Source organism: Molothrus aeneus, chromosome 16 (assembly GCF_037042795.1).
Source record: "Molothrus aeneus isolate 106 chromosome 16, BPBGC_Maene_1.0, whole genome shotgun sequence".
Lineage (NCBI taxonomy): Eukaryota > Metazoa > Chordata > Aves > Passeriformes > Icteridae > Molothrus > Molothrus aeneus.
The window spans coordinates 9753750-9764489 of record NC_089661.1 but is presented as its reverse complement, the minus strand read 5'-3'; the positions used below and the strand labels follow the sequence as shown (position 1 = coordinate 9764489).

At 43.5% G+C, this 10740-nt stretch overlaps 1 protein-coding gene across 1 annotated transcript in view; it reads left to right on the top strand.

Annotated features, from left to right (window-relative positions):
- Window positions 1–1582: 1582 nt before the first annotated feature.
- The window catches only part of BAIAP2L1 (BAR/IMD domain containing adaptor protein 2 like 1), a 32530-nt gene continuing 23372 nt past the window's right edge, over window positions 1583–10740 (top strand). The window contains exons 1-2 of the mRNA XM_066560973.1: window positions 1583–1690; window positions 9782–9857. Of these exons, the coding sequence (XP_066417070.1) occupies window positions 1640–1690; window positions 9782–9857 (127 nt within the window). The 5' untranslated portion in view covers window positions 1583–1639. The remainder of the gene's footprint in view (window positions 1691–9781; window positions 9858–10740) is intronic.

Here is a 10740-nt window from a genome sequence, read left to right as displayed (position 1 = left end):
CAGCCTATAAGGGAGCACCACCCTTTTCAGGCACTGGCATATGGTAACACAAAAGTTGGTAGCACCCAGTCTGTTTCCAGAGTTGTAACAAACTCTGCAGACAAAAGACTTGGGCATAAACAGTGTGACTCTTCCTGCCATTCTCAGGCGAGCAGCCACATCACATTTGACAGGACTGTTTGTACAAGCAAACAGGGCTTAGAGGGAACATCAGCTGTAGACTTGGGCCCAAAACAATCCATATGGCCATAGGATAACATTACAAATTAAACTGAAAAGCAATTAACACCACACATACCAGAAGTCTGTAAAGACCTCAGCTGGGAGTGTGAAGTCTCCTGAAACCCCCTTTCTGCCCAGCATTTTAGCTGCATTCAAGAGAACACCTTACCACCCCAGATAGTAAATTGTAATTCTAAAGGCATCTCCACGTGCTCAAAACCATTTCTGCAGCTCTCAAAACTCCATAACAGCTTCCTCCCTCATCAGAGTCCAATATCTAGGATTCTGATCCAAGTCCAGTTTTTTATTGCTGTGATAAAGTGAGGGAAACAGAGGTAAAGACAGCGACCAAGAGAAGGGCAGCCAGCGTGTGAGGAGGGCAATTACACCTCACACACTCGATACCCAGCACCATAACCTACTTATGAAGGTTATGAAATTCCCACAAAGCCCTTCAAGATAGTGCTGGTATTATTTTATCAGAAAGATATTCCAACTAGCATACCTTAATCTCACAATCTGAACCATTTATGGTCCACAAAAATTTACAGCTTCCCGCAGCCTTCCCCACCACCCCTCTCCATGAAGGACTTGTAAGTCAGTTCACAGAGGAGAGATGACTGAGAGCAGTGTTTTATTGGGTGTGTATTTAAAACAAATAGAAAACTTCAGAGTGGAGCAGGAAGCTCGGGCAGTGCACTAGACCAGGACTCGGGAGAAAAACATTTTGTCCATTCCTGAGGGGGTCGCAGGAATGGGGGTCTCAGGAATAGGAATCTCGGGAATGGGGGCCTCCTCCCTCTGCTCTCCCTCATGAGGGTTGCTGTGGAAGGAAGCAGGGGGATCACCCCTCACCACACTACCATCACCGGGGCTACACTAATTCATCCTAATAAATTCCTACAGAACTCTCAGTTAATTGCTGGGAGGAAAAGTTTACCTCCGGCTTCGCGGGGCACTTGGAGCAGAGCTGCCTCCTGAGGGTTTCCTTCCACACGCCCCGGGTCGGGCTTTGGCAGTGGGGCAGGGGCTCCGCGGAGGAGGAGGAGGATGGGGATGAGGATGGGGATGGGGATGGGGATGAGGATGAGGATGGGGATGGAGGCGGCGCTCGGAGCGGGCGGTGGCGGCGGCTCAGGTAGGGGCGGTCCGAGCGCTCCGCCCGCCCCGCCCGGCCGAGCCGAGCCGAGCCGAGCCGAGCCGTGCCCGCCGAGCCGAGTGCGGCGATGCGAGCCCGGCCCGGCCCTCCCCGCCCGCCGAGCCAGTCCTGCCGCGTCGGGAGCGGCGGCGCAGGGCCCGCCCCGGCGGCGCTGCCCGGCTGGTTCCGCAAGTTTCTGACACTTGGAGCCCGGAACGCGAGGCTGCGCTGCGCTGGGGCCGGGGCGCTCCGCAGGACAGAGCTCTCCCCGCCGGCACCATGTCCCGGGACCCCGAGGAGGTGAACAAGCTGACGGAGCACACGTACAGAGTGAGTGCGGGCCGGGCAGGGGCTGCCCGCGCCACCTTTGCCCCGGGGGCCGCGGGAGGCGCGGGGCAGCCGCGGCTCCTCGCGCGGAAACGCAGCAAACTTTTATCTTTTTTTTTCTCTTTACTTTCTTTTTTCTCTCTCTCTTTTTTTTTTTTTTTTCTTCTTTTTACTTTTTTTTTTCCTCTTTTCTTGTCTGTTGTTTTTCCCCCCTTCTCCTTCTTTTCCCTGCTCCCCGGGGTTATCCCGTCCGGCCGCTCCCCCTGCCCGCAGCCCCCGGGCGGGCACGGCCGCGGCACCCCCGGGACAAGGCGGCTTCCAGACCGGTTCCTGCCTCTCCAGCAGGCTCGGTTCAACAGCCAGCCCTAATTCCCTCGCTGTGTTTTGGGGATAAGGTGGTTTGGCGGTCCTGGTGGTTGTGGTCCTCTGCTTGAACCGTTTCTCCATACGGGCCAGCGCCTAAAAATGGCTTAACGCTGAATTAAGTTGCTTGCCAGCGTCCCGAGCTGATAATCAGATTTATGATGGTGCGCCCTAGCACTGCCTCAAAGGACCGACGGCTGTGTGGAGTTCAATTCATGCTGGGAAGTTTTAAACTTTCTAAAATGCCTTGTTATTTGTAGATTTAAAAATATTTTGTTTGTGGGCAACACACATTTGTTCTGAATTCTTTCTTCCTATAAACACACTCTTTCCAAAACACAGCAATTCTAATTGGGAAAAATTCTCTTGAGAATCATACTTTTGGTTGGGTAGTGAAGTAATCCATAGTTGTATCTGTAGTCCTCATTCTGTACAGTGTGTTGTACCAGAGGAAGCACTCAAATTTGCATGATTGAATGCATTTGCAAATTTAACTTACAGCTGCACTGCACTTGTAGCTTTGAGCCCTAAGGAAAGCTTTCTGGTGGATTGTTCTATTTCACTATTTACTAAATTTTTCTGGTTTATTATCAAATGTTTTCATATTTTGAAGATGTTGCTATCAGCATTTAAAGGTTTCTAAAAACAATTACTAGGTGCAAATTTTACTGTTACTTTTGTTGTTCTTCAACACACATTTAAGTCAACTTTACCCCTCCCTTTAAGTAGTCCAGTTATATTGGGGTCACGTTGTATTTGCTTTCTTTTGGACTTATATATCAAATTCATGCAAAACTACCGAAAAAAATGAGATTATCCGGGTATAAATTTTGTCCTCTAGAACCAGAGCAGATAATCTTAAATAGTCTGGTGCTTTTTGGTATCAGTTAGGTTTGTGGCAAGGCCATAAGCAAATATAAATTCCTCTCTCAGAAGAGCACCCTGTAAATACTGGCTCACAGAGGAGAAGCCTGGGAAGTTGACTGTTCAGGGCTGTGCCAACAAAGGAATGCTCTACTCTGTCTATTGACTTCCAGAATGCAGTCAAAACAGTTTCACAGAGGAGAGGGGAGAAGATCTCCTATGTCTTTTAATGGATATAATTTAAAATAGTCTTTAAAGGAGTGAGAAACCTCTAAATAGCAAAACCTTCCCTGTTATTCAGTACTTATTTCCTGGGAAAGTTTGTGATTTAGTTTTGTTTTCTCAACTAATTCAAAGGGATCTTTAAGATCGAAATAACCAGGAAAACCACAAAGGAATACAAAGTTAATGTTGACATTGTGATGAAATGTCTCCTCTGTAGGTATTTTGAGAGGTCTGGCATGTTGCATCACATAGCTCGTACTCACAGGCCTGGAAACCCTCCTGCCCTGCCCTCATTAAAAATTGAAACTTTATCCAGATAAGGATATAAAGGCTGCTTCAGATAGAGGATGAGTTCGGGGTCCACTTTAAAGCACTTATTTCTCCATCAAAGTTGAAATCTTGGAAACAGCTGGTCACCCTTTAGGGGCAGAGAGCAGGAGCCTGTGTATTCAGCACTGGCTGGGACTGTAATCACAGCTCCCCCGTGTCAAACAAATGAACACCTCTTGGTGCCGTGCTCAGCCTGAGTGGAGAGCCTGCTCTCCTTTGTTCAGCAGTGCTCATGGCACTTCTGGCCCTGCCTGTGCCATCCCAGCAGTGCACTGCCTGAACCACCGTGCTGGGATGGGAAGAACCCAGAGCACTGCTTGGGCTTCTCCTGCCTGTACAAAGAAGGGCTTGGTCTGGGCAAAAACCAGTTCAGTGCAGCGCAGTGATGCCATCTGTGCTGCAGGACCAAATACAGGCTTAAGACTTCTCAAAAAAAAAATCAAGTTTTGGGTGACCTGGAAAAATAATAGAAAATTAAATTGAATACCTTGCTGGCCTGCTATTTTCAGGGGGGTGGGGGAGTGTTGTGTGATTTTTTTTCTTTCTTTCTTACAGTGCTAATCCACTGGATTTATTAAATACCTAGTAACCTGTGTTATACAAAGCTTCAAAATATATTTACAGAAGTCATCAGGTGGCTGAGTAATGCCGTTTTATTTTTATCTTGTTCTTCCTTTTTTCTGGCAACAACACCACAAAGTGAATACCTCAATGTTTTTCAGCTAACCTGACTAAATAAACAGCATAATTCACAAATGTGTGTGCACACACCAAAACCAGGGCTGACATTTACCCTTTATGTAAGATCTGAAGAATCACTCCAATGCATGATAGGAATGGCACGTGCACAATGAAGCCCAAGGGTGTGGGAGCCTATGACTAAAGAGGGCCAGAGCCTCCTCCTGCCAAGGAGCTGCTGAGAGCTTCCCTGGTATGACACTGCCCTGCCCTGGCAGCTCCCCCTGGGGACATGGGACAGTGTGGGGGACACTGTGGCACCCCCTGACACTCAGGTGCAAGGGGTTTATGTGTGGCTGTGTCCCTGCAGCCTGCACAGGTTTTGTGCTGTAGGGGGGGAAAGCTGCTCAGCATCCGGCTGTGGCACAGGGAGTGCAGGGGAAAGGGGACAGGGCAGGAAAGTGCTGAGGTACAGACCTGTCCTCCTGCCTGCATGGGCCAAGGGCTGGGCAGGCAGCTCACAGTGCTCCTGTGGGGTGAGGCTCCCAGAGCTCTTGATAATGGCAGGATTTGTGTTGCTCATCTTGGATTTAAGATATATCTCTCTGTATTCAAGTGAATCGTACCCAGAAATTTTGATCATCAACCAAAGCACAATTTAAAAAAAAAACCCAAAACACCTCCCTCCCCAAAAAAAACCACTTTGTGCTCCCCAGAGGCATTGAGAATTATTTTGGTTGGCTATGTTGTTTTATCACAGAAATAGATCTGATAAATTCAGTTTAAAGTCCTAAATTCCATGTTTCTGTATTTTAAAAAGACTCACAGTTATATTAAGCTACTGGATTTATGTATCAAACTTCAAATTCACCTATGGTCCCAGCACAAGCTGCAGTCAGGCTGTTGCTTTGCATCCCTGCATTATAAATCTGACTTGGAGGAAGAGGAGCCTTTGGGAGTTTGTATAAAATCCAGTTCTTCCTCGGTATAAATTATCTCTTCTGCCCTTATTTAGAGTTATGCCTACTTGAGGTCTATCCTTGGGCATGTGTTCATAACCTGGAAAGGTTTGTATTTGAAACACCCTGATGGATGATGTATTAATGTTTCTCTTAAAGAAGAAATGTTCCACCAAGACGACTAATAATTAGTCATAAGAATTAGTCTTTTTGAATAAACACATCTTGATTTAGTCTTTTCCATTCTGTTAAACCTGTTTTAAAATATTAAACTAACATACAAATGGGATATCTTAACATGAGATGTGCTGAGCGCTCAACTGTGCCCTTCTGAAAACTGCATTATGAATTTCAGGAGGTAAAAGGAGGAGATGTAATGTATAAAATGCTTCAAGTACAGTAGAGCACAGTATTATTTCCTTTTTCTACACCTTTTGAATCTTCTCAACGGGGGGAAGTCTCAGACATAGTGTGGCCACACTAGAGACTTCTTAAAAAATTTACTCATTTTCAAATTGAGAAATAACAATTTAAACCAAATCACCAGTAGTTATACAGAGTTTAGCTATGAATAGCTATAGTGATGGTAATAGGAGTGATGTAGACATCAAGATCTGCTCCTCTGGTACTTTTCTAATTTCAGAATTCTACCCAAATTCTTTGTTATTCACTCTTGCAAGAGTGCCTGCAGGATGTAAACTCGGAACTGCAGGGAGTCTATGCATTGTTTAGTTGTGTTCATACCTGCTGAGCCATTGTTCAGTGAGGTGTGTCTTTAAGTAAAAAGCAAAGCTGAGCATTTACAGGAAGGCACTTTTACAATGGCTGTCATTTGGTTTGAAGATTAGCCTTGTTTATGTGACTGTCAGGAACTGCGGAAGGTTTAATACCCACACACAACAAGTGGAAATTCAGGGCTTCTTCCTCTTCAGCCAGCTCCCTGCTACCAGGCTGGATAACTCACTCTGGTTTTATGTGGTGGAAGGAACACAGCAACCCTTACAACAGATTCTCTGAGGATTTAATGACTCAAACCACCAGAATAAATTTCTCTTGTGCTTTTTTCCCTTGGAAGGTCGCTTTTGCCAGCTCTGAAGATCTCTGCATAAAAGATGTTTCCAGTTGCCTGTTTTGTAAATGTTTCCCTTTATTTCCATTCATCCTAAATAATAGAAAGCTGTAGGATCTGATCATGGGCCTCCTCTTCTCGTTAATTATTCTGTTCATGAGAGGTAGTGTGTCACTGGAATATAGGACACACGATTCACAATTAGGAGGCCCTGTTTGTGTGCCTCACTCCATGGGCAGATGATGTGTTGTGAACCACTTTATCCCTCCCAAGCTCTCTCTCACTTTATGATGTTTATTTGGATTAAGACAAAGGTTTTATTTGCATGTCCTTGTACACCAAGGAAGATAAAAATACTGTTATTTTCTGACACTTTTGACAATTCATTGACAGTTCATTGTTCTCCTGATGAGAAATTTTTCTCTGTTCCTCTGTCCTCCTTTTTGAGAAGTTTTGAGATCTGACTATTGTGTGACTTGAAATTTTGCACTGGTGTTCAGTCCCACTCATTTCTGTGACCTTTTCTTTGGACTAAAAGAGAAGCTATAAAACTGTAAGACAAGGTAAGAAAAAGTAGCTGTACAAATTGATTGGAGTTGCACTTGTCCCCTATAACTTCTGAAGTTGAATAAAATACTACAGTAATTTTAATTTATCTGAAATTTCTTGGTAATATCAAATCTATAGCTCATTCTGAAGAGGGAGTTGCCTGTGACATTTTCCCTTTTTGATAAAGTGCTCTAGATACTTCTCCTGGACTTCAAAGACAGCCAGTGCTTACCTGTGGTTAACTGTACTGAAGGACCACTAGAAGCATGGCCAGGTTTTTTGTTTGCTTCAATAGAAAGGAAAAAGATCACATATTATGCTTTTTTCCTAATGCATGAAAGGGAAATAATCTGAGAATTATTTCATCAGGTCATCTTGGAGACGTGGCAGGGGCGTCAGGGAGAGTTCAGTTTTTCTATTGAACACAAACACTTGATTGAGATGAGCCTTGCCCAGTGCTGGGAGGATCAGCTGATCCCCATAAACCAAACTGGGAAACCAAGATTCCAAAGGGGAATTTCCATGCCGAGGTTTTTGCCGTTCCTGGGGCGTTCACATCCAGGGTCTGGCTCTGCTGACAATCAACCTCTGTGGCCTGAAACCCTTCCAGAGCCTGCCTGGGCTGCAGGAGAAAAGATCCATGAGCTGTGCTCCTTCCAGCTGCTGCAGGCACTGCCTGTGAACTGTTTCTTCACCTTTCCCAGTGGTTTTATGCACCTTGAGCAGATGTGATGTCCTGGAGCTCTCCCTCTGTGTTCCACTGGAGCTGCTGTGTCTGCAGAGCGTGCTCTGTGTCTGCTGTACACAAATCCCTGCTCTGGGTCAAGAGGTCTAATGAAAAACAAGAGCTCTGGGGGCTGTTGCAGAGAGAGGAGCTGTTAAGGGTAATTTTATTGGGCTTTGTTCACTTCCTCCTGAATGAAAACAACTGACAATCACTGGTTTGAAATCTGAATTCGAAGATGTCAGGGAAACTGGAATCTTTACCCCTGAATGCTTCAGACAGTCATTCCAAAAATCAGTACTTCAAGGCCAATAATTATCACGTTATTCTCAGAATTTTGGGGTAGGTGGCAATAAGGGGTTTTACTCTGTAATTTTTTGTTTTGAGGAACAGAGTTAGCATAGGCAGAATCTTTCAGGATTATTTTCAGTATAGAGTGGCAATTCAAGGTGGCATTGAGATTCTTCCTTGCCATGGACACACACCATCATGATACATCTTTTTTTTCCCCATATCCTTGAACATACAGGACTCTTTATCCTGAAACAATCCCCTAATTCATCTTTTTTATTTTTTTCCTTGTGATTCACTGACTCCATGTAAGTCAACAGACACCCGTCTTTAGTACACAGCTGGGAAGAAATAGCAAAAAGTTGGAATAGGAAGAAACAACTTGCTCCTTGGAACAAGTGTCTCACAGTCAGAGTGCCTCAGCAAGGAGGAGAGCAGCAGCCACAGCAGCAACACTGACAGCAAATTCCAGAGCTGGGGCAGGAGGAGGGATGTTCCCAGACACCAGAGCCTGAATATCCATCCTGTTCAGTTGTTAGAGTAGCCCTTGGCATTGTTGGCTCCACCTGAAACAGCTTTCCCAAATGATTTCTGGATGTGGTTTGTGAGTTAACACAAATCAAGGGCCTGGGGACAATAGCTGGTTTGTTTGCAGCGATTGCATTTGGGTGGGTGAGAGTTTAATGGGACAGACCAGAAAACAATCCCAGTTGCATTTAATTTGTACACAAAGGCAGTGAGGCCAGGTATTGTTGTTCTGTGGCTGCTTTTGATGTAATTTATGCTATTCTAGTATTGGAATCTAATAGTTTTATATATTTTTAAAATACCTATATTTTTACTGTTAAAGTGTTATTGGAGTTAATCCTTCACTTTTTATGTTCAGCAGAATCCAGGTATAGTGCTGTCTTTGAAAAATGATAGAATTCTGTCTGCATGGCCTTGCCTGAAAAACAGACAAATGTGACAGTATTGCTGTTCTTTTTGGGTCCACCTGTGTACTAAACATAAATATTTTCATTCTGTTAGGAGTAGAACAGACAAAAGCTTGATAGTATTTCACCTGTCTTGAGTCTTGTATTTCCTGTAAACAGAAAGCATCTGTTTTGAATTCCTTGAACCTGACAGTTCTGCTGTGTGAACAGCAGGGAGTGGTGTCATAAAAGTATTGCCATAAAAATAGTAAGAATGACTGAATGGTGTCTACAGGAATCTCATCATCTTCTTCTTTTCATGCCAGTATAATTTCACAGAGTAATGCCAGAGCCATAGATTTGTTAGGAAGATTCTGGGGAAAGGAGGTCCAGAATCTGCAGGTTGTAGAATTTGCTAGGAATGAGAACAGTCCTGCCTGGAGCTGCTGGATTTCAGATTCTGGTTGTTTCAGCCAATAATTGTATTTGACAGTGAAAGCAGCTGCAGTGGATTTTTTTTCCCCCCCTTCTATTTAAATAAGGTCATCATTTTCATTTTCTTTCTGAAAAAAAACCATGGCTTTGCACAAATTTCAAACAAACAAAAAACACAGCAAAAAATACCAAAATGGCTAATTTCCCTAAATGCATCTGTAACACAGAAACCACAAAGAATGTGAACAAGACATCTGGTGAAATTTTTCTTTTCTTTTCTAGCATTTTTTTAAGTTTAGAAATCAAATCTTGAACCACTGTCAGAAGGTTGTCTGAATTTATAAAACAATTAGTGGATAAAGGTTTTTCTCTCATTCCAACATCACCTACCATAAAAGATGTTCTTGCACAAGCTTTGATCACACACTTCATATCCTTTTGTATTATAAACAGCCAGACTCCTTGTTACCCCCTGTTGCAATAGTTGAACTTTTTTTTCCCATTTGTTGATATTAAATGCTCCGTTTCTTCTCCCTTCCATCCTTTGTTTTCCTGTGTCTCTCAAATCCTCCAATTTTCATCCATCCATGGCCTTCTCAGTTGTGAACTAGCCTTGGGTGACACTGAGGTTAATACTGACACCCACTGTGGAATTGCCTTGGTTATAACACAAATTCTGTTTCCTTTCACTAGAATGTTATGGAACAGTTCAATCCCGGGCTGAGGAATTTAATAAATCTGGGGAAGAATTATGAAAAAGCTGTTAATGGTAAGTTTTCCAGGTGCTACCTTTAGAAAGAATGTTTAATTCCCATTGAAATGGACATATTGGATATGAGGGTTGTGTATATAGGCTTAATTCCCAAGTTGAACTTTGGATGTGTTTAATTAAGAGCAAAAAAACCCTAAGTAACAAGCACAAATATACAAATATAGGCACCTTCTCTCCAGCCTTTTGGGGTTTTTCCACTGTCCTGGAGAAGTTGCATCACAAACACTTAGGCACAGAGTTCCTGCAAAATAAACTGAAAGTGGCTTTGAGTAACTCACATTGAAATAAGAATTTTAAAAAAACCAAAGTTATGTAAATTAGGTGTTATTTTTTTTTTCTCTGAAAATACCTTCCAGAGATATTTCACATTCTTAGATCTGTTCCTGCTCACCTACACACGTCACTACTTAAGTAACCCTGAGTACAGAACAATGTGAATTAGTTCAAGTTACAGGAGTGGATTGATTTGTTTTTGTTGCTGTCCATACTAATCCTGATGGTATCTTTTTCATTGAGTCAAAATCAGAATGAATTTTAATTTGAATCTAAGGACCAGTCTCTCAAACATTTTAGAATAGAATTGACTTCACAGAAACAATCTAACTAGGGCTTTCCAGGACTGGGCTCCAGACTCCCAGAGCCTGCACTCTGGGACCTGTCAGAGCCTGCTCCATTTCCCATGCAGACCTGTCAAACTGCTTGATACCATATTAAAACCATGTAAAATCTCTCTAATTTTGCCTCACTCAAGCCTGTGGCACATCAGTCCTCTGAGAAATGGGATCCTGAAGAAGTTGTGCTTAGCCAGACATTGAAATCTCTCTTCATGCAAATTTTAGACCTGGCTTGAGAAAAAGATAAAACCAAAGCCTGCTGGAGA